Here is a 24,345-nt window from a genome sequence, read left to right on the forward strand (position 1 = left end):
CATTGATGTTTCGGTGTTTTCTGAAGCGCCCCTGGATTTACCAGTGATTATGGCCTACGTGGCGTTGGCACGATGTTGACAGTGGCGTGAGCCTGCTGGCACCGCCTGGAGTGATGTGCCTGTGAGAAGGCAATGCCGTGTGTCACCGCCAAGTGATGGGAGAGAATGTATATTGTGGCAAAGAAACCCTTAGCAACCGCTGCCTCGCTCACCTCCCGCAGCCGTCATGGCCGGGCCCTCCCTGACCGGAAGTGGTGCACAAAGGACTATACGTGTTTGTGGCAGTCAGTCGTTTTAACGTATCCTTTACAAGCGAATGGAATGTGGGGAGCCGCCCACTACAGTGAAGTCTGGTACAGAACAGAAGGATTTTCCTAAACATCACATTACTGGAGACCATCACAATGACGATACAACAATACCCACCTGGCAACCGCGAGAGCTTAACACAGGCCCCTGCGGTGAGGGGTAGTGCTTCAGGGGGCCCACATTCAGCCCAAAGCCAATTCATGTCGGCAAGGTATGGGCGAGTCACGAGTTCATCATCAGTCAGCCTGAGTGAGGGGTGTGAGAGGGTCCCATCCTTAGCGTTACACGACTGGGCAGCAGCAAAGATACACTGCGTAAGGAATGATGTAATTGTCATAGTCATTTCTGTTGCACAACCAAAGTGCAACATGTCTGTGATTGCTGACCTTGTTTAAGAGGTGTCCCTTCACGTGATTTATGCTTCAAAGAATTGAATATTAAATTGGGCCGTCTTCTGCCTCAAGCCTCAATTTTATGTTGAAATCATCGATAACCAGCATTGGCCGCACAGCCGAGAAAGTGATGCGGCCGCGCGGCCCTGAAAGCGAAAGTGATCACGCGATGCGCTTAATAAGGCCGTGACAGAGAGGAAAGCCAGATGGCGCCGCGCGTAACTGTGCGCGTAACCGCAAGCTTTAGGCAACAAGCCAAAGCATGTGGTAGGACTTTTGAAACCCCCTTACTAAAAGTCTCACCAGAGCAACGCATGCGCAGGCTCAAGCGAGACCTAAAAAGTGAGTTGTGGTTCTAAAAAGCTTGGGAACCACTGGCCTAGAGTAAAATATGGTGACTTTCTCTCCTACGAAAGGAATATCTTTGCCACTCTTCACCAAAACTTTTAGAAACAATTAATTTTTCTTTCTTCATGTTTTTGTTAACATTTCCTTAAATGAATGTTCAGTTTGTTTAAATTAAGTATGTGTTTCATTTTCCAATATCTTCTTTACTTTCAGATGTAATGCTTGGAGAATATCAAGGAAACAAAGTTGCTGTGAAATGCATAAAGAATGACGCTACCGCCCAGGCCTTTATGGCGGAAGCTTTGGTAATGACGTAAGTGACAAGCAACCACTCTTGAAGGTGGATCTGTCGCAAGTCCAATTTTCTAGAGTGTTTCTGGTCGCATTGTGATGCGGACGGTCTATATTTTACCGTAATACATGTATGTCATTTCTTTAACTTCATTTTTATCATTTGTACGTACTGTACTCTTTGCCCTTTCTTCCATTTTTACTTTGGTCTTTTTACTCTTCTTAAGTTTTTCTTTTCATTGTCGTTTTACCCATCTGACATTTATGTACACATCCCACAGTGTCACAAATGCATTTTGCTGTCCCCTTGAAGTGTTGTGTTTCTTAAGTCTGTCTTTCTTTACTTTACCTCACATCTACCTGTCTGGGTCCAACTTCCTCTATCTTTCTTGTCTCTAGGAGCTACTTGATACTTTGCCTTAGTCTCTGGTCACAGTAGCTTGTATTCTTCTCAGTTGAAATACTTGGTCTTCATTCCAATCTATCCTTGTGGTGGTGCTCTTTCCATACTTGCTTTCTCCCCACAATTGTTTTCTTTTCTGTTCAACACTTTACTGAGGTATTAATACAGTCTCATTGTTGCATCATATTGATCTCTTGTTTCTTTATAGGCAGCTTCGGCATAAGAACCTTGTTCAGCTTCTGGGGGTCATTCTAGAGGATAAAAGCAGTCTCTACATAGTCACAGAGTTCATGGCCAAGGTGAGTTCATCTTTCTGAAGGAGAGAGATAATTAGGACACCTCATCCCTTCCATAGTATCTCTTTGTGCAATGAGAATTAGAAATTTAAACTTCTTTCTTGCGTCTCTTAATTTTTATTTTAGGGCAGCCTGGTGGATTACTTGAGATCACGAGGCCGCGCAGTGCTTGGGGGTGATTGTCTTCTAAAATTCTCTTTGTAAGTATTGATGCTGTGAAGGGTGTATTGCTGACTATAGTTCCTTATTGAAAGAGAATTGTGCATCTTTTTCTGTTACCCGGCATTGTGTGGAATGTTGGTAAGAGGCAGTTTTATTCTGCGCTGTGCCTTTTTCTTTTCTTTGTGAAACATTTCTTTAATATGAGCCTAAGAGGGCCTCAATGACCCCTACCACAGAATTCATAACATAAAGCATTAGAAAAGAAAAATACGAACTGTTAACAGTAGATTAGGTGTCTTCTCCAAGGGTTGAGAGGGACAAAAACAGCTATACAACTCAGAATATCATACTTCCTCTGCCCTCTCAAACAGTAGATCAAAAAAACTATTACATCACCACCGCCTCTGCCAAATGATTTCACCTTTGTCACTTCCTTTCATAGTCACTACCACAAGTCCAGCTTTAAAGAAACCACAAGCATTTTTGGGAATTTTTCCACCTGAAGTTTGTATATCGTTTTTTTGCACATGTCGCCATTTGGAACGTAACACATCTTGAAGCCATAATTCAGATGTATGGAAATTTGGTTTCTTCCATAATCTCAGGGTCCCTATTTTAGCTGCAGCTAGTTTTGTTGAAAACCTCCTATGATGTTGATACATGATCTCTGGAAAACCTGATGTATCATGAATTAATACAGACTGCATCCAAATTCCCCACCGCTCTGGGTCAGATGTGATTCTCTTCCATGTTACTGTCCAGCAGCACTCCAGTCTCCCGCATTCCCTTAAACTGTGTACGAAGTTGCAGTCTGGTTTTGTGCATCGCCAACACAAGGATTGATTAAATTGTGCTGACCTTAATCAAGAGGAGAGAATGTGCCATGCTTGCAAAATCCTAAAATATGCATATTTTAATCCCATCTCAATATACTTTATTGTGGTTTAAGAGTAATCTTCTCAGTCCTCATCCATGAACTCTTATTAATCTGTGTTCTTGCCAATCTCTCAACTCTGACATGGGGGGAGGAGGGGATGTCTAGAAAATTGGTGATTAATGTTTGTAAAATCACAATACTACCCCTTTGTAAACTACAGGAGATGCGTCTTGACGATGTCAGCAGGGGTGTTACACAGTGCATCAACTGATATCTTCAGTGTTGGGAAAGGGGAGGGAAAGTTCCAAAATCACATTTGTGAAGGATTTTAGGAAGCCCTCCAATATCAGTTCATGTCACGTGGCGCATTGGGACATTGTCGTTTTTCACTAACTTAGCATAAGCTTGTTGCAGTGTGCCTGCTGCTTTGCACACGTTACAACACGTCGTTTTTGCAATATTTATATAAAAAGGCTTTGACATGAGAACTCCTCGCTGTGTTCGCTCTCTGCATGTTCCTGGGATTTTGACTGAACATTATGTGCAAGGTCGAACAGCAATGCCCCTTGTTATTTTGTTCTGGCCAGTCCTGAGCTCTTAGACAAAACATACCTATGCAGCTGTTGTTTGGACAGAGTACTTGGGTTTTTAGTGGGGTGCATGAATAGGTAGCACACACTTGGAGAGGGACCTTTCCAGGGAGACAAGCGCCCATGATGTAGATCTATCCTCTATAGGCTAAGGTATGGGGTCTGCTGACAAAGCCCAGAGATCTTCTATAACAATACATCTTCTTAGCAAGGGGAGGGAGGTTAGGCATTACAGTACTTTCTCAATTATCTTTTTATGATGACATTTCCATTCATGATTTATGGACTGACTGCTATGCTGACTATATTTGCATTATGCATTTTCCTGCTTGTTGCGGCACTTATACTGCATGTTAGGGCACGTTAGTTAAAATAAATGTTTTAAACTGTTTCGTGTCTCCGTCATATCTTATTGTGGACGAGTACAAGAGAGTGAGCGAAAAGGTGTGTCTTGTCACCGCGATTCTGGAGAGATCTGGGAGGGTTGTGTTCTGGGGTGTCTAATCATTTGTTCCTCTGTGCGTGAGTAGGAGAGCAAGTGTGACACTATAGCTAGTCGGTCCTGAGTTTGTGGGTACTAAAGTGGTAGGAAGACTCAGTCCCTTAACACCAAGGTCCCATTTGCTGCGCATGGTTCTGTATTTGTGTAGAATCCCTGCAACAATCATTCTTCAGGATGCCCCGTCTCTAAGTTCTCAGTGACTTCATTGAGCTGTCAGTATTGATCTCTCCAGTGTACCATATCAGAAAGAGATATCTAGTAGCAGATTTTCTTACTTTAGATTCTTCACAGGCGCAAGACAGGATCTGGAATTTATTTCCCCATAGCACGACTCCTTATCGACATCGTCCACCGGATGTGATGACGACTGAGTCCGTATAACTCCCTCGCTGACGACAGTTTCTTCTTTTCCGTGCTTACAACGTGGATCTGGAGCAGTTTGGGGGGTGTTTTTTGGCCCATTTCATAATTTTGTCAAGGAAACTGCAAAGATCCTTATACCATCTGTTTGTGGTGCTTTGGAGAATACCATAACTTCAAGTAGTGCGGTTCCTGTTGACATCTTCGGCCAAAGGTGTTGAGTAAAACCTTTAGCGGTGCAACTATCGCAAGTGCGTCGGATGTGGCGCTGATTGAGTCGTCTGTATTTGGCAACTCTCCATCTGTCCTTATGCAACCTGTTTCCACTTCTCCTACGGGAATGCACAGTTTTGAAGGTGAGCATATAGGGTGTCAAAACCCTTTGGGCAATGCTATCCAGCCTCCTTAGGAGGAATATTGGCTGACTGAGCTGGATGAGGTTTGTGAACTAGAGTTCCTTTCCCCCCCCCCCCCCCCCCCCCTCCTCCTCTCCCCCGCCCCTGGATTCAGATTTACGTTCTCCACCTGGCATGTTAACGGAGGCGAGTTCCTCCTATGCAGCGGTATTGAGGAGGGCAGCTGTAGTTTTAAGTTGCCAGCTTCCCTCAGTGGAATTGTCCACAGACTCTTTGGTGGATGTTCTTCACTAAGGTGAGTCTCTATATGACCTTTTGTTTGGGGCTTGGGCAAAACCAGTATCTGGAGTTCCAGTTGATCGGGCTACAGCCCATAGCTATCGACCCGCCCCTGGGGACTCAGTTTGTCTTGTGTGACGTCCCATCACAAAAGGACTGGTAGTATATGCTGCTTCGGCTTCGCAGGACCCTGGTGTCCTTCCCTTGGTTCTACCAGATAAAGAGTCCAGATGGCTGGAGCATTGTGAGAGCAATATATTCTCTTCTGTAAGTTCAGCATTGAGGTCGTTAAACACTGCATTTGTTTTGGGCAGATTTTCTCATGCTTTATGGAACTTTGTGGTTCATCGGCTGCCTGCTCTTTCAGAGGAAACCAGGAGTGAACTCCCTCAGGTGGTACAAGATGGTAGGGAAGTGGTGAAATTCACCATAAAATGTGCTATGAACACTGTGATTCTGTAGGAAGAGCGAAGGCTCAGTCAGTTGCTCTGTGCAGACATGCATGGCTGCGTTAGTCGGGGTTTTCAGAGCCTGTACAGGATAGCCTGAAACATATGCCGTGTGATGGTGTACATTTAGTTGGTGAGCATACTGATTTGGCATTACGGCGATTCATAGCTAGTTGGTGTGACAAAGCCATCTAGACCGGTCTTTGAATGTTTTGGTGGATTCTTTCTTTCTGATTTGTGCGGAAAGAAGTGTTTAGACATGACTGGGTTGCAATATGTATTTTATCTGGTGACAACCAGTGTTATGTTTCTACTTAAGGAAGAAGTTTATTGTTGTCTAGATAACCTGGAGGTTTTTTACGCCTTTTTTCATGTCCTTAGTTCTGGATTATAGGAAAAGTATGGGCAGCAGAATAATGTTTAGTGAAGCTATATTGTTTAAAGTATATTACATGACCTATCCATGGACTATTGGTCAGTGGTGTATGTATCATGCCTTAATATAGTAGGTTGGCTAAGCTTATTTTCGAGGGATGAGTCCAACTGAGATACAGTTGTGTAAATTACAAAGGTGTAATTTAGTGCCATGAGCCCATTGGTGTTGAGTGGTGAAGGACAGTAGATGTACAAGGTTATACAGACTGATACATTTTAAAATGGTTAGTATCAATTCTTACATTTTTGTTTTTGTTTCAGGTAAAACTTATGTGTCAAACATTTAAAAATGTCAGGAATAAATATCTAAAACAGAAGAGATAAAATAATATTGCATTTCAACAACCACAGACATAGGGAAAAAAGCAGCGTTATTCTTAATAGTTTAATGCAAATTTGGTGTTGTCTCAATCGGCCCGGGCGTGCAACCTTCGTGCACAACTTGGATGTGGTCTGATTAATGGTTGAGATTCAATGTGGTGCATACGTTACTGCTGCTATTTAGGTCACGTGTAATACACTGACTGGGTCACTTTCCCCTACATGAATCGGGTAAGAATTATTATGAACATTGCACTAGTTTGTGGGTATGAATCCAGGAGTCACATGTGGTGCTCAACATGAGGCTAATCCCTAGCATATATAATGTGCATAATTTTGAACGTAATGTTTACATTTTATACCATCCTTATTCTATATGTAGACTAAGGGTATGGACTATTACTGTCTGCCTAATGCAGGAGTGCGGGCGCTTTAAATGGCTGTATTGCAGGGCTCTCCAAGTTATGAAAATAATAACCAAACACCGCAGAGTCGGGTTGCAAGATATGACCGAAAGCCAGACGCTGTAACGCTGGGTAGTGTTGCTAGCGCTGCTGGACTCTGTACAGCCAGGTTGTGTTGCTAGCGTTTAAGGCTTGTTGGTAGAGAGAGATTAAGGGGCGCGAGTCCAAATCGTCTTACTTGGTTGCAGTCTGTATGGCAGCATCTTTATAATAGTATAATTCCAATCCTCAAATGGTGTATGCACGTGTTACGCTGGTGCCATTGTAGGCAGGAGGGGCTGCTCAGGTTGGTTCATACCTTCCTTTGCGAGGAAGAGTTCTGCCATCTTTTAGTAATTAAGCCTAAGAAGCATCTATGTTTATTGATAGTAGGATGAATCCATTTATGCATCATGAGTTGGTATAAAATGTTACATTGATCTGTAATATTTTACGATGTGCTAGAACGTTTGTATTTTTAAATTCTGATTGTTTATGCTTTTTATTTGTGTTAAGCACTCGGAGTTTAGTTACTGCGTTAATGTGTGCATTGTTGTATATGAAGAGAATGATGGGGCTGGATGGTGAGTTGTAAATGTAATCTGAAAGAAACACGTTAGTTAGATTCCTCACCTTAGAATATCCGCAGGTGTCAGGCTGGATCCGGAAAGATTTTTCGTCCGCAATACCCTTGCGCGTCGTCTGCGGCTCCGCGTCAGTCGTTGGCGTCGTGCGCCGGGATGACGTCGTCGAAGTACTTAGCCGCCGCCCTCGTGCGCTGACGTCCGTTCTTTTTTTTTTTCCACGCCAGACGGTGCCGATCCGGGAAGAGCATACCCTTTTAGTCATTTTTTGACTAAACTTTTTGGACTCTTTGGTCTATTCTCGTCTACTCGACTCTGGTGCCGGTAGGATGCCTGGTTTTAAACCTTGTGACTCCTGTCACCAACTGATGTCGGTTACTGACCACCACCGCCGGTGCCTCTACTGCTTTGGGGCCGACCACGATGCCGAGTCGTGCCTCGACTGCCGGGCCTTAACTTCGAAGGCTAGGCGGGAGCGGTCCCACAAGCTACTTGAGCTCCGGCAGTCGGCTCCGCACCGTTCACGGTCCTGGTCGAGGAGGCGGTCCAGGGACCGGTCGCGGAGTCGCAGCCATCACCACTCGTCTGGTTCCAAGTCTTCGGGTAAGTCGAAGCATAGTAAGAAGTCCAAGAGGTGACATCGCTCTTCGGGCTCCCCTCGCCGGTTGCGCGACTCGGCTGAGGGTTCGGGTGGTACCACCAACGCGGCTCCGTCGTAGCCGCAGGAGTCACCTCCGTCCCCATACCTGCCGGTCCCTGGGACTGACGCGACTCCGGCGGAGATCAGTGCCTTCCTCTCGGCCATGAGAGGCCTGACTCAGCCATCGACGCCTACCGGCGCGCCTTCGGGCCCCGCGGGCTCGACTGGGACACCTAGCGAGCGGGCGACTCCAGCCGCCGTCGTCGACTCCGGTCCCGACGCCGCAGGTCCCCGCGGGATCCAGGCCTGGATCCCAGTCGGCACCGGTCGACCTCATGAATCCTCCGCCGGCGCCGACTCCGGTGCCACCCCCGGCGCCACCTTTGGACAACGCCGTTCCCCGGTTCAGTCCGGGCCCGGCGTCGGAGCGGCGCCGTCCAGCGCCGCACCCGACGCCGATGGGTGGCAATTTCATCTTCCGCCCGGCTCCGAACATTCCACCAGGAATTGGATGACGGTGACGACTGGGAGGGGTCTGATGACCCTCTTTCCCGGCAGGGCCAGTTATCACAGGACTGGGCAGATGAGCTGGGGGATGCCAGTGGTCTTGACACCTCCCCTGACACTGGCTTCATCTCTCCTCCGACCGTGGATTCGGAGGAAGGTGCTGCATTTTCTGTGGTGCTGCGCAAGGCGGCTGAAGCCCTTGGGCTGGAGCTACCTGCCGTGGCCGCGAGGACTAACCTCCTCACTGAAGTGCTCCAACCGTCAGCAAGCTCCTCGGAGCCTCTGCTGCAGTTTAATGAAGCACTAGTGGACGTTCTGAAGGGCACCTGGTCCAAGCCCTCCACAGTACCTCCTGTGGACCGGAACGTGGCCCGGCGCCACTGCCCTGCACCGTGCGACTTCAGTTTTCTGTCCATGCACCCCACGCCCGAGAGCCTGGTTATCCAGGCCTCTACTTCCCAGACCTCCTTCCCGTCCGCTCCCCCGGATCGGGAATCCAAGAGACTAGAACAGTTTGGTAAGAAGCTGTTCTCCTCCCTTAGTTTGGGGCTGCGGTCTATTAACACTGCTGGTCTCTTGGACCGTTACTCCCACTCCCTGTGGGATACGATGGAGGAAGTGCTGCCCCAGTGTCCGGAGGAGGCCCGGATACGGCTCGTCCAGGCTCTTGCCGAGGGGCGGGATGCATAGCGGCATGCAAGCCGATGTGGACTGGACACTACGGACTCACTGGGTAGGACATTGTCGACCACGGTGGCGCTTCGTCGCCACGCCTGGCTGCGGTCCACGAGTTTTTCTGGGGATGTCCAGAGCACCCTCAGGGACATGCCCTTCGATGGCAGTCGCCTTTTTGGAGAGTGTGGCTCAATGATTAGAGCGGCAGACCCTGATGCAGAGGTCTAGCCCGGGACCAGGGTTCAATTCCCCGCCTCGGCGGGTCCTGGGCTCAAAAATTCCACAGACCTGATAATTCTCGCCTCGGTGCCTATTCCAATCATGGAGTCCCACTCTGCAACTCTGGGCAATAGCTTGCTTAATCTCCACAACGGCCCCCACAACGCTAAGGATGCCTGGCCTCCACCTTGGGGGTGCCCAGGAGTGGACGCCTCACAGGGAAAGCCAGGATGGGTTCCACAGCGGTATTCGTACAAGCGCCTTGAGACCCTTGCGGGTGAGTAGTGCGCTATACAAGTATCAAATTTACATTTACATTTTGGCGACAAAGCGGATAGTGCGCTGGAGCGGTTTACGGACTCCAGGGCTACGGCCAAGTCCTTAGGCCTCTCAGCCCCGCGCCCGTAAACTTCCGCTTTTCGTCCCTTTCGTGGCCAAGGAAGGGGCGCCCCCTCACGTCCGCCTAGCCACAGGCCGCAGAACCAACCTCCACGCAGTCGCTGTGAGAAAGTGGCTCTGTATATACTGTTCTTTAATAGGTACAGGGTGTACAGAGTCCACAGTCCCCCAGGGTTTGACAGAGGTTAAAGTTAGGTATAACCTTACTCTCTGAAGTGGTAGCTTGGTCGAGCAGTAAGGCAGTACCAGAGGACAGTGTAAAGTATTTGTTTTACACACTCAGTCAGCAAATGGTTTCACACACTCAATAACTGAACTCTAGGCCAATGGTTTATATATAAAAAATGTATGCTTGTTTTATTTTAGAACCAACACTTGGAGTTAAAATATACTTTCTCAACAGTAGATGTTTCATATAAATACTTTTGCAGTATGCAGTAGATTTTAGTAAACAGTTACAAGAGGTTGCAATAGGCAACTCTATTTTTAAACAAAACAATACATTGAGCTCAATGGTAAATTCAAGGTATTTGCAACAGATTACTTTTTAGATTACTTTTGGAATTCCAGGACTGGATCCTAGATTCAGTCCTGGGTCAGTTCTCAGAATCAAGTGATGAAAGTCGACTTTAGTATTGTAATGATTTTTAACTAATATTTAGCTATTTTAAAAGTTGACACTTAGAAAATATTTCAGAGAAAACAATCCATGATTCCCTGTAGAAGAAAATGCAGGTTACAGGTACAGTACGTTCTCGTTACTTTTGTAATCCAGTACTGGGTGCCTAGACTCAGTACTGGGACCTTTATCCAAAACAGGTAAGCAATTACGTTTTCAGATATTATACGATTTTTGAAGAATATTTAAAGATTGCAGAAATCGACACTTAGAAGAAATTTCACAGAAAAACAGTCAATGGTTTCCTATGGAAGAAAATTGAGTTAAGGGTAAGTACAGTTGTAGAGAGTCAGTGCTGGGCACCAAGATCCAGCACTGGGAGTTCACCTAGGAACAGGTGAGTAAATTCGTTTTTGTCATTCGGCTGATTTTTGGTGAATATTTGAAGATTTGAAAAGTCCACACTTAGAAGAAATTTCAGGAAAAAGCCAGTCAATGTTACCCTATGAGGAAAATAGAGTTTGCGGTTTAAGGGTAAGTACTCGACTGGCAGAGTTGAGGTTCTGGGCACAGACTCGGGGGTCTCTCAGGGTCAGGTAGGTACAGTTGGTTCACCCTCAGCGGCTCTAGGGCGGCTGGGTGCAGAGAGAGTTGGGCCCAATGTTATCCTATGAGGGATAGGGGGGCCTTGTTTGGTGGCTGCTGACTGGCAAGCCACGCGGCTGTGGGAGCTGGGCTCCTGGTCACTTACTCAGGGCAAGTGGGGAAGTAGGAAGGAATAGAGTTTTCACTGCCAGGGCCACTCGGGCGGCTAGGTGCAGAGTGCTTTTGAGCCTTCGGACGCTCAATGGATGTCAATGGGAAATCTCCGGTTAGGAAAAAGACTGCAAGCTCGGGGACGAGGACTCTTAAGGTGCCACCACCACTTCGACAGGTAAGTTGGTTAGTTGGAGGATAGGTAGGTACCCCGGGGTTGTACACAGGGGGCCGTGGGGCGCCGCGTGCAGCGGTGCCTTTAGGTGTCGGGAAATCTTACCCTCAGTTGATCGCGGTTGGGGGGGGGAACCTGGTTCTGAGGCTGCAGGCTTTTTCAGGAATGTCGAGGGAGGTCCTTGGGTGCCGGACTCGTGGTCACAGTCGCCGTGGGGTCGTCCTCAGGGTCTTTTTTCACTCCGGCACTAGCCAGGCTCGGCTGGTGCAGAGTGTGCTGGGTTCGCGGTTCCGGGCTGCTGCCAGGGGTTAGAAATAGGTTTCGAGTAGAGCCTCTACTCATGGGAATCCCAGGGGCTTAGAGCCAAAAGGTAGCCAGGTCCTCCGGGGTTGGTGAGGTTGCTGGCCACGAGAGATGCCGCGCTGGAGCAGGAGCAGTTTCGAGGGTCGGCAGGCCGGCAGGGCTGGGGCCAAAGCAGTTGGTGTCTTCCTCTTTTTAGCAGCTGCAGGGCAGGTCTTTGTTCTTCTTGCTCGTCTTGTAGTTTCGAATCTGGAATCTGGGGAAGGAAGGTTCAGGGTGCCCCTAAATACTAGATTTAGGGGCGTTACAGGTAGGTGAAGGGCATGGACCAATGGGTCCCCGTCCTGGGGTGGGTACACCCCCTATCCTGCCTCTCTCCTGTGGGAGGGGGGCAGTAGCCTAGTCCTGATAGGGTAGGGCTCCCCATCTTCAAGATGGCGAGAGCCCGGAGATGTGCTTCACCTCGCCTCCCCCACCTGAGGGGTGGGCTTGGCAGGCTGGCACATCCCCTTTCCTTATTTGGGGTTTCCGGCCAAAGCTTCCCGCCAGAGTGGGGGGTTGCAGGGGCCTGGGGAAACTCAGAGGCGGCATGCCTTTGAAGCTTCCCCCTGCCCATCCTGGGGGAGGAGATTTAGCACCTCGCCCAGGATGTGCATTGTTGCAGGCCCAGGAGAGCAGGGGCTCTCCTACCCAGGGGTCCAGCAACATGTCTGCTGGGTGGCAGCCTAGGCAGCCTCAGAGCAGACGTGGATTTGTAGGTTAGGTTCGAGGGGGCACCTCTAAGATGCCCTCTGGGGTACTGGGTACATTAAATCCCATACTGGCATCAGTGTGGGTTTAATGTGCTGAGAAGTTTGATACCAAACTTCCCAGTCTTTAGTGTTGCCATTATGGTGCTGTGGAGCTCGTGTTTGACGAGCTCCCAGCACCATGTACTCTTTAAATGGCATCACTGCACTTACAGGGCTCAGGGATGGACCTGGGCACTGTAGGGGCTACGGGCTCTTGCTCCTGTGCCCATACCATTGGCATAAGGCACCCAGCTAGAGGGGTGACTGATGTATGCCATGGCAGTGTATGTGATGGGCATGGCACACAGGGATGTGTGCCATGTCGACTTTGTTTTTGTCTTGCACCCAAACACTCAGCCTGCAAAGGCAGTGTGTGTGTGTAAGGGTACAGGGCCTCTAAGAGTGGCACAATGAGTGCTGCAGCTCTTAGAGGCCTTCCTAGGTCACAAAGCCCTGGGTACTTAGGGTACCATTTACCAGGGGCTGACATGTGGCCAAGGTTTGCCAATTTGGGTTTGGTTTGTTTTAGGGAAGGAACATAGGCCCTGGGCACCTGATTGGCAGGAGTCCAGGGCACACTTAATCAAAGTACATTCAGCAATTCAGCAAAAAGTAGGGGCATACCAGGCAAGAAATATGGCACTTTCTCTCAGTCGCGGACGTGGATTCCGCCGAGGCGGTACAGTCCTCATCTACCCCAGCAGCATCCGCCTCCAAGTCCGTGCTTTCAGTCCCATTCCACGCAAGTGGGAGGCAGAGTTCGCCATCACCTGCTCCACTGGCGTTCCATCACGTCGGACAGGTGGGTGCTGCAAATCGTCCGAAGGGGCTACTCCCTCCCCTTCGAGGCGACTCCTCCAGCCATGCCACCACAGTACCACTGCATGTCGGGGGACCACTTGAAACTTCTACAGGAGGAAGTTACGGCCATCCAGCCAAGGGGGCCATCCAGCGCATTCCTGGTCCAGAAGTAGGTTGTGGTTGTTATTCCCACTACTTTCTGGTTCCCTAGAAGGGCAAAGGGGGCCTACGCCCTATCTAGGACCTCAGGAGCATCAACGTCTTCCTCCGGAAGGAGAAGTTCAAGATGCTCACCTTAGCTCAGGTTCTGGCTGCCCTAGACCCTGGAGACTGGATGGTAGCGTTGGACTTGCAGGATGCTTATTTCCACATCCCAGTCCTGCCAGACAACCGGCGTTACCTGCGGTTCACGGTGGGCCAAGAGCATTTTCAGTTTACCATGCTCCCCTTCGGCCTCACCAGTGCCCCTCGGGTGATGGCGGTGGTCGCAGCTCATCTGCGCAGATTGGGAGTTCCAGTCTTCCCCTATCTCGACGACTGGCTGCTGAAGGCGGGCTCGCCCCAGGCAGTCGTCTCCCACCTCCAGACTACGGCCGACCTCTTGCATTTGCTGGGGTTCTCCCATCAATGTGCCGAAGTCGCATTTGAGCCCCTCCCAGAAGCTCCTTTTCATCGGAGCGGTTCTGGACTCGGCGCAGTTCCGGGCCTATCCTCCGCGGGTCTGGGATATTCAGGCTCTGATTCCCATCTTTCGGCCTCTATCCCGGGTTTCGGTCAGGTTGGTGCTGCGGCTTCTGGGTCTGATGGCCTCCTGCATCCTATTGGTGCATCACGCCAGATGGCGAATGCGGGCTCTGCAGTGGGACCTGAAGTTTCAGTGGGCTCAGCATCGGGGCAACTTGTCCGACCATGTCTTGATCTCGGAGGGCACTGCACGACAGTTGCAGTGGTGGCTCAGACCGCGATTGGGTCAGTGGCAGATCCCTCTCCCTCCCCCAACCGGAGCACATAGTAGTGACGGATGCGTCGCTCCTGGGATGGGGGGGCCACATAGGAGAGGCGGAGATCAGGGGCTTCTGGTCTCCAGCGGAGTCTCGGCTCCATATCAACCTTTTGGAGCTGAGAGCGATCCGACTTGCGCTGAAGGCATTCCTTCCTTCTGTCCAAGGAAGTGTAGTGCAGGTGTTCACGAACAACACCACCGCCATGCGGTATTGCAACAAGCAGGGCGGGGTGGGGTCGTGGGCCCTTTGTCAGGAGGCTCTGCGCCTCTGGACATGACTGGAACATCAGGGCATCACCCTGGTGGTTCAACATCTGGCGGGCTCTCGAAACGCCAGAGCAGACGAACTCAGCCGCCGGTGCATGATGAATTACGAATGGCGTCTACACTCGGACGTGGCGCAAGGTCTCTCGGCAGTGGTGAGAGCCTTGGTTAGATCTATTCGCCACCGAAGAGAACGAGCAATGTCAGCAGATCTGCGCGTTCGGAGTTTCCAAGGCAGCACTCGCTCGGAGACGCTTTTCGTCGCGAGTGGAGTTGTGGTCTGTTGTACACCTTTCCGCCTATACCACTGCCCAGAGTGCTGAAGAAGATCAGGAGCGACCGGGCCCAAGTCATCTTGGTGGCTCCAGATTGGGCACAAAGGTACTGGTATCCCGAGCTACTCAGTCTGTCGATCGATCCCCCGATACGACTGCCTCTTCAGGAGGACCTTCTGTCGCAGCAGCAGGGGACGGTCCTTCACCCGAACCTGTCCAGTCTCCACCTCCATGCGTGGAGATTGAGCGGCGACAGTTGATGCCATTTGACTTGCCTCCTGAAGTCTGTGATGTGATTCTGGCAGCCAGCCGTCCCTCCACAAAATCGGTATACGCCTGCAGGTGGAACAAATTTGTGGCATGGTGCACAGCAAAGGCTATGGATCCCCTTTCCGCCCCTCTTTCTGAGGGTTTCCTCTTTCTTCTTTCCATGGCCCGGCAGGGCTCTGCTCTGGGCACTCTAAAAGGTTATCTTTCAGCTATCTCTGCATTCTTACGGCTTCCTGATCAGCCTTCTCCTTTCAAATTCCCTGTTGTTTCTCGCTTCTTCAAGGGCATTACTCACATGTTTCCTCCTGTCCCTTTCGTAATGCCTCAGTGGGATTTGAATCTGGTTTTGACGTATCTGATGTGTGCTCCCTTTGAGCCACTTCATAATTGTCCCCTTCGTCTGTTAACGCTCAAGACTGCTTTCCTGGTTGCCATTACCTCTGCTAGGAGGGTGAGTGAGCTCCAGGCTCTCTCTTCTCAGCCTCCTTTTCTTTCTGCCCATCCGGACAAGGTTGTTCTCAGGACTCGTCCTGCCTTTCTCCCTAAGGTGGTAACTGCCTTTCACATCGGGCAGTCTGTTACGTTGCCCACCTTCTTTCTGCCTCCACATCCTTAGGAAGAGAGGCTCCACCGTCTGGACCCAGAACGGGCGCTGTCCTTTTATTTGGACCGCACCAAGCAGTTCCGGGTGGACAACCAACTCTGTTGGCTACGTAGGCGCTAAGAAGGGGTGGGCGGTGCACAAGCGAACCATCTCTTGGTGGGTCGTTTTGTGTATCAAAGCTTGTTACTCCTTAGCTAAAAAGGAACCTCCTGTAGGGCTGAGGGCCCATTCCACTCGGGCCACAGCGGCGACAACTGCCCTAGACCGGGGAGTCCCCTTGCAGGACATCTGTCAGGCAGCAACGTGGGCCTCGCTGCACACGTTTGCCAAACATTATTGCCTGGACAGCCAAGTCCGGAGAGACGGCTTCTTTGGCCGTTCTGTTCTCCAGGACTTTCTGGTGTGATCTTGGTTCGCAGACCCACCACCGGGGTTGGTATTGCTGGGGTATCTATTCTAAGGTGAGGAATCTAACTAACGTGTTTTTTTCAGATGAACAAGTTACTTACCTTCGGTAACGATATATCTGTAAGAAACATTAGTTAGATTCCTCACCGACCCACCCATTCCCCCCGTTCTGTGAACCGATATCTAGGGTTAAGGTTATCCCTTTCAGGGCCCTAGAATTTTTTGCCACCATTGTCGGTCTCTTGCATGGCTCTGCGTTCCTGGCACGGAAAGCTATGTACAAGAACTGACGTCAGCGCGCGAGGGCGGTGTCTTAAGTACTCCGACGTCCTCACGACACCGACGCGGAGCCGCAGTCGACGCCTAGCGACGCGCAAGGGTATTGCTGACGAAAAATCTTTCCGGATCCAGCCTGACGCCTGGGAATATTCTAAGGTGAGGTATCTAACTAACTATTTCTTACAGATATATCGTTACCGAAGGTAAGTAACTTGTTCGATGGGTACCCAGAATGTTGCTAATCCATCGGCATGATGTGCAAAGCGCTTTTTCGGGATAGGAGTCCAGTTATTTACGAGTGCGTGGCTGCTTTTATCTGGCCCATATAGTGCTCTAAAATGCTTAACTATCTTTTAAATGTTGGAAGTAATCATCCGGATTGGGCCCTGGCGTTTGGTTTTGTTAAAGTGTGAATGAGTTAGCTTCTAATTTTGAACCTTTAGGGTGTTTCATATTTTCTGAAAAAATATTTGTACATATGCAGTTTCGAGTATTGACGAAACTAGGTCAGGAGACACTAGCAGGTATTAAATCTAATAGGAAAAAAGGGAAAAGTAGAAACGAAAAGAGGTTTTATACAACAATGATAAGTTTAGATAAATAGAAAACTCAGAATAATTTTGAGGCGTGTTTCATACCTGTCACAAGAAATAAGAATAACAATAGGTATGAATTCAAAAAAGTAAGTACTAAATAAACAGAATTTAGCATTAGTAGGTGTCACAGAAGACTCTTTTGTAAAATGCTATCCGTCAGACAAGCAGTAGGAAGGAACTTCAGAGCTAAGGTGTGTTGACCATGTTCCTTGTCAGAGCCAGTAGTACCACTCAATCTCTTTTTAAGCCTTTGGCTACCGTATCAAAACGAATGATTAGAGCACTTTCTTGTGGACGTAATTTTAATTCCAAATTTCCTCCTCTAGCATGTTTCATTTTGATCAGACCACAGAAACTGAAGGTGCGCTGGTGAGGATGGTATATTTTTTAAATGTTTTACTAATGGTCGCTTTTCGTCAGTTTTATGGATGTTGCGGTAGTGCTCCTGAATTCAGGTTTTTAATGGTCTAATTGTGCTCCCTGTGTAATGTTGATCACAGGGACAGGAGAGCAGGTAAATAACGTTAGTACTTTCACAGTTGATGAAGTCTTTGATTCGATAATGGTGACCATTAACCAATACTTCCTTAGTTCTTGACCTTCCCTATTTGCATATTGAACAGTTGAAACAGGTATAGAAACCTCTAGGTTGTTGTACGAAGGATTTGGATTCTTTTTTCCACCTAAAAGAAGGATGGACCTAGTTCTTGTCTGAGATTTTTGCTTTGTTTAAAGCTCCAGTTGTGAGGCATCTCTAAGAACGTCCGATATTGTAGGGTTCAATGTCTCTTAAGAATTTTGCGGACATGATGTTGGCCATGTTATATTTGGTCATAAAGCAGATGGTTGTATTTGAATCTGGGGACTTGATGTTGTACATAAGTAACTTCCGGTCTTATTGTGCAAAATAGTCCTGTTTTTGGACTAATTTAACTCTGTCATATCCACTCAGGCTAGTACGCTCTGTGATTTCCATGGGTTTGTTTTCATATTCCTTAGTTGAGCTGCAGTTGATCTGGGCTCTCCGGTATTCCCCTTATGGAATATTGGAAATTGTGTGGTGTGGGTGGCAGCTCGAGGCATGGAGAATTGAATTGGCAGCTGTCGCTTTCCTGTGGATTTTGGTATTTAGTGTATTCTACTCCACCTATAGTGTGAGATCCAGGAATTCAATTGCTGTCTTTGAGATGGTGTATGTCATTTATCTTTTCAGGACGACTTCAGAGCCTTACCAGATGAGAAGTATATCACTGATATACCGTCCCCAAAAAACTGTTTCTGGAGAGGTATTCTGAGTTATTGTTCCATAGCCATTGGCGTTCTACGTCCCCCATCAGTAGGCAGGCATACAGTGGCGCAAATTTGGCCCCATGGCTGTCCCCTGGAGTTGTAAGTAGAACTCACCATGGAAGAGAAAATAGTTATTTTGTACACAGAATTCCAACATTTTAATGAGCATTCGATTTCTCCCCAAAAGATGCACTGATCTTGTTTGTAGACATTTATGTATGGCTATTAATCCATCTGTGTGTTTTATTGAGGTATAACAGCTGACCACGTCTATTGTTAAGAGAAAGTTTGGTTGCCACGTGATGTTTTGGAGTTTCTGTAAAATGTCCTTTGTATCCTTGATATATTATGGTAGGTCCTTCATGAATTATTGCACTTTAGTATCAATAAATGATCCTAGATTGTAGCAAATAGAATCTATTCCAGCAATGATAGGTCTGCCTTTCGGAGGTATGCCTGGTTTTTGCTCCTTAGGTAACAGAGGGTTGGAATCACCGGATTCTCACTGAGAAGGTATTTTTACTCTTCTGGGTTGAGTAGATGTATGTCATACCAAGAATTTAACGGGAGTTGCAATTTGTCCGGTATCACCTTGGTTGGATTGTGGTTAAGCTTCCTGTAACCGGTGCAATCTCCCAATTGCCGTATGGCCTTCTGAAGGTAGTCTCCAGTATTTAGCAGGACTACATTTCCCCCTTGGTCAACTTCCTTAATGGTTATACTGGGGTTGTTCCTTAGTTCTTAAGGGGCTGTTGTTCCTTTTTGGTGATATTAGAGGGAAAATATTTTGGTTTTTGCAGATATTTCTGGTGTTCTTTGTCCAAACCTTCGTCCAAAATCCTCTCTACCTTAAAACCGAACAACCATTTCAATGACCCGCTCCCTGCCAACTGCCTTACGGTCGTCGCCCAATCCATTATTCCCAGCTGGACTTCAATAATCAATGCCTCCCTTCAGCAGGGAATGATGCCAGACTCTCTAAAAGCCGGCCAAGTCCTCCCCATCCTGAAAAAGCCATCGCTGGACCCAGCCTCCCCAGACAACTTCAGGCCCATCTCCAACATCCCCCTCTTAGCCAAAGTGTTGGAGAAATGTGTGCAACAGCAGCTTAGTCACCACATCAACAACTTCCACCTCCTTGATGACTTTCAATCCGGATTTAGACCTGGGCACAGCACAGAAACCACCATGCTTCACATAGTCGATGATGCCCTCCAAGCCCTCGACCAAGGCAAAACTTGTCTCCTAATCCTCCTGGACTTATCCTCGGCCTTCGACACAGTCAACCATGAAAAATTACTCGAACGCCTCAAACTCAGAATGGGCTTAGATGGCACTGTTCTAGATTGGTTTAGTTCCTTCCTCCATAACCGGTCACAGAGATTCCTGATTGATGGCAACCTTTCATCACCATCGCCGGTCACAGTTGGAGTCCCCCAAGGATCAACCCTGTCCCCCACCCTCTTCAACCTCTACCTAGAACCGCTTACCGAAGTATTGCGCGCAGCTAACATCTCCTATCATATGTATGCCGATGACACCCAGATCTACATCAAAACCTCTTCTCTCGAAGAGATTATCTCCCTGAACGAAGCCCTGATACTCACCGTACAATGGCTCGCATCCAACCAACTTAAACTCAATGCAAAGAAAACAGAATTTCTCCTGATCTCCCCTCCCAATGCCAACTTAGAGATTCAATCATGGATCAAGGCTATTACAGCCTTAAATTGCCCACCGACCATTGTCAATTCGGCTAAATCCCTGGGCATTACCCTTGACACAAACCTTAACATGAGGGACCACATAAATTCTATGGCTAAAACAGCCAGATTCCATCTGAGCTACCTTAGGAAATTGAAACCCTTCCTTGATGCCCCGACCTAAAAATGGCAGTTCAAGCACTCGTCATCTCCAGACTGGAATATGGCTGCTCAACCCTCTCGGGCTTACCCAAGATCTCCCTGGCACCTCTAAAAGCCTGCCTCAACGCGGCTGCCAGACTACTGACTGGCACTAGGAAATACGATCATATTTCCCCACACCTGAAAGCTCTCAACTGGCTTCCCTTGGAGGCAAGAATACAGCTCAAACTAGCATGCATCACGCACAAAGCTTTACACTCTAACTCCCCCGCATATCTGACACAGAAACTCACGATCTCCGGAGGAACCAGAAACTCCAGATCCGCCAGGGATTTCCTGCTCCAACCTGCACGTTTTCGGAAAGAAAAAACCTACAATCGGGCCTTCTCAGGGGCTGCTCCACGAATATGGAACTCTCTCCCACCCCACATCAGAAGAATCCCCTCACTGTCTCACTTCAAAAAGGATGCCAAAATCTTCCTTATGGGCAAATTTCTCGTCTAACACTACCTCAACTACTTCTTTGGCATAGCCTATGACGGCCCACTACCTCCCCCCTAACTACCGGGTCTCCCGAAACACCAGAATCTTGGGACCGGGTCAGAATTATTGAAAATGTACTCTGTAAATATGGTTTGTCGCTCTTTGTAATCGGTTATGTAATATGTAAATACATGCTTTGTGTATATATATTCCTGCACTATACTGCTACTTGAGCTGTAACTGGTCGACTCTAAATCTGTCTGTATATTGCTTTGCTCCCCTGTAAAGCGCTCTGATACCCTAACGGGTCAAGTTCGCGCTCTATAAAACACATAAATAAATAAATAAAAAATAATAGAAGAATGTCTATTAAGTTGCCGGTAGGTAAAATAGGTGTACAGTATGAATTGCTACAGAGTGGTGTTGGTTTGGAATGAAATATCTATACCCAGTTCCTGAGCAGTTGCCGACAAGGAAGCCAGTCCTTCACTGATTTCCTCTGTAGTCAGATTAGTGAGTAGATGGATTGCCTCAGTCATGTGCTAAGAGGTCGCTAGTCTTTGGTCGAGTTCCACATGTTTTTTGCAGTGGTTTGTCTGGGGAAAAAAAATGAGTGCAGTTTGAGTTTTCTAGTGAATTTTAATAGGTCAACTTTGGTCTGTACTAGGTCCCAATTTGCCGTCTGGCAAAAGGACAGTCCCTTGTTAAAAATTCTATAATCGGTACTGTGTAGTGTTGTACTGGACATATTGATTACTGGATTGTTAGAATTATTGTCTGGTTTGTTGTCCGCAATTGCCCTTTGTTTAGTTCCTTGCTCCTGGCTCTTGTTGTTACTCCTATGGGACTTGTTTTTAGGGGATTGGTATTTGGAGGTCTTGTACAGTTGTCTTAAGCGTTGCCAAGGCGGTGTCTCTTTACTTCCTTGTGAAAATTTACAGTAGGTCTAGCACTTCTTGTTTCTGAGTCTCCTACTGATTCTGCTTCTGACGAGGAAGTTGTTTCTGTTGAGCTGTTTGGTTGTGTTGAGGGAACTGGGGTTGTGATATTGTCGTATTTTTTAGCAAAAGTGTATACGCATCCCAGTTGGTAATCCGTCCCGTCTTAATTTTCTGTTCTTGCTCTGGATGATGTCTTCTTCATGGTCGTCTAGTACTTTATTTAGGATTTCATAGTTGTTGGTTGTGATGCCCCCTCAGTTTGCTTCCTCAATTTTTTAGTTAAGGAGTCTACTTCCATTTTATGTTTTTCAAACGCTAGACTCATTAAGTCTAGTGCTTCTGCGATCTCTGCGGTTGTCATAATTAGCCATGTTGTATTAGTAGCTTTTCTGGTTGAATCACAGTAGTCATCTCCTAATATCAATTTTCTTTTCTTAAACAATTAGTAATGGCTGTATTCCGTGATCTTCAATTCAAAATTCCTGGCATGCCAGGTAAGTGAATCGGTGATGAACAGAGTTGTATTACAAAAGACCGGTCCAACCGTTCTCCTCCTGGGTGTTATTGACTTTTCCCTTTTGTTAGGAGGATGCTATCTCAAGGTATTGGACCTTCTTTACCTCATTTTGTAACTGATTGGAAGTATGAGTGCCTCCTCCTTATTCAGTGTTGGTAAGGAAAAAATTGCTTCAGATTTTCAGGTGATGATCTGTTTTTATTTTTGAATTTTCATTATTTGTTCAAAATGGTACTGGGTTCCATTTGACTTTTAACAGCCGACACGTGTTTCGCCCTTACATAGTCATCTGGACCAGGTCTTTCTCAAGGCTGCAATAGATTTAATGAGAAGTCTACGATTCATTATTCAAGAGATCACCACCAAGTGCTATGTGACAAAGGTGAAGATAGTTTTTTATGGTTACTGTGCCATGCGCTTTACGTTTAATTGGGCACAGGAATGGTGTGGTGATATTGTGATAGAGAGAAAAAGAAGAGAGGTAAAGAGAAAGAGAACAAGAAACTGGCTGAGGTGCTGGCAACACAGGTCCAAATTAACAACATCATTTAGTCCAAGCATTGTTAATTGGTAGTACATATCATGCCTTGCGTTAGTATGTTAAGGAAGCTAATTTTCAAAAGGGTAAATCTGACATATCTATGCACTATTGGTCAGTGTTATGTATCATGCCTTAAAATAGTAGGTTGGAAAAGCTTGTTTCCGAGGGATGAGTCCAACTGAGATGCAGTTGTGTAAATTACAAAGGTAATTTAGTGCCATGAGCCCATTGGTGTTGAGTGGTGTAGAACAATAGATGTACAAGGTTATACAGACTGATACCTTTTAAAATGGTTAGTATCAATTCCTACATTTTCGTTTTTGTTTCAGGTAAAACTTATGTTTCAAACAGTTCAAAACTTCAGGAATAAATATCTAAAACAGAAGAGATAAAATAATATTGCATTTAATTAACCACGTATATAGGAAAAAGAGCAGCGTTATTCTTAATAGACTAATGCAAATTTGGTGTTGTCTCGGGGTGGCCCCGGCGTGCAACCTTCGCGCACAACTTAAATGCGGTCTGATTAAGGGTTGAGATTGAATGTGGTGCATAAGTTACTGTTGCTATTTAGGTCACGTGTAATACACTGACTGGGTCACTTTCCCCGACATGAATCGGGTAAGAACTAATCTAAACATTCCACTAGTTTGTAGGTATGTTTTGGTGCGCAACATGAGGCTAATCCCTAGCGTATATCATGCGCATAATTTTGAATGCAAGTTCAAATGTTATACCGTCCTTATTCTATATGTAGACTAAGCATGTGGAATGTTACCATAGCGTATTGATGAATACGTGCTTACTGTCTGCCTAATGGGGGCGTGCGGGCGCTTAGAATGGCTGTATTGCTAAGCACTCCAAGTTATAATAATAATAACCAAGCACTGCAGAGTCAGGTTGCAAGTTATGATCAAAAACCAAAAGCTGTAAAGCTCCGGGGATAGTAGGACTTTGATATCTGATTCTAAAGTCAGGAATCTGCTTCTAAATGTTTTTGTACAGATGAACAAGTTACTCACCTTAGGTAACACATTATCTGGTGAACACCAGTTCTGGCCGTAGATTCCTTAACAATCCTCCACACTCTGTGAACTGAGTCGACTTTGGTCTTACACAGATCATGTGGTATTCACATCCTTAAAAAAAATCCCCCAAAACATCTGTGTTTATCGGACACAAGCGAGTCTTTTATTTTAGCACTCTGTTTCAAAAGGCAGTTTCTATATGTGGCTCCATTTTTCGAGCAAGTAAAATTGTCACAGAAGAAACCGACGTCAATGAGGGAGTTATATGGACCCAGTCGACGTCGCATCTGTTAAATGATGTTGATTCGAAGTCGTGCAGTGCCCTCTACTGATGCATGGACGTGATATGGGGATAATATTTCTGGATCTAGTCTCGTTCCTGGGGAAGTTTCGAAAATAAGGAATCTGCTGCTAGATCCTGTCTCTACCAGATAATATGTTGCCAAAGGTAAATAACTTGTTCATCAGTGCTCCAACATGGACCCTAAAGTGGGAGCGTAGTCTTTTGTAAGCTTAGTGCCAGGCATGTGCTAAGGAATGATTAATAGGATTTGCATTGGTGCCCAACAATGTCCTTGACTGGTAATCACTGCAATTTTCTTTTAATCTGATGCCTCAAACCTCTTGATAAACAAAAGATTCATGTCGACAGGTGCCCCTTCCCCCTTTACTCTTCGCAAATTCATCTACCCCAAGGCTCCT

At 47.1% G+C, this 24,345-nt stretch overlaps 1 protein-coding gene and 1 long non-coding RNA gene across 7 annotated transcripts in view; one reads left to right on the forward strand and one right to left on the reverse strand.

The window, feature by feature from the left end:
* Positions 1-24,345, forward strand: part of CSK (C-terminal Src kinase) — a 528,738-nt gene that overhangs the window by 425,568 nt on the left and 78,825 nt on the right. For all 6 annotated transcript variants that reach the window (XM_085643801.1, XM_085643797.1, XM_085643802.1 and 3 more), the window contains 3 exons: positions 1,263-1,362; positions 1,952-2,042; positions 2,166-2,239. In XM_085643801.1, coding sequence (XP_085499927.1) covers positions 1,263-1,362; positions 1,952-2,042; positions 2,166-2,239 — 265 coding nt within the window. The remainder of the gene's footprint in view (positions 1-1,262; positions 1,363-1,951; positions 2,043-2,165; positions 2,240-24,345) is intronic.
* The window catches only part of LOC146860034 (uncharacterized), a 141,466-nt gene that overhangs the window by 116,923 nt on the left and 198 nt on the right, over positions 1-24,345 (reverse strand). The window lies entirely within an intron of this gene.

The sequence above is a fragment of the Triturus cristatus genome, chromosome 3_1 (assembly GCF_964204655.1).
Source record: "Triturus cristatus chromosome 3_1, aTriCri1.1, whole genome shotgun sequence".
In the NCBI taxonomy this organism is placed as follows: Eukaryota; Metazoa; Chordata; class Amphibia; order Caudata; family Salamandridae; genus Triturus; species Triturus cristatus.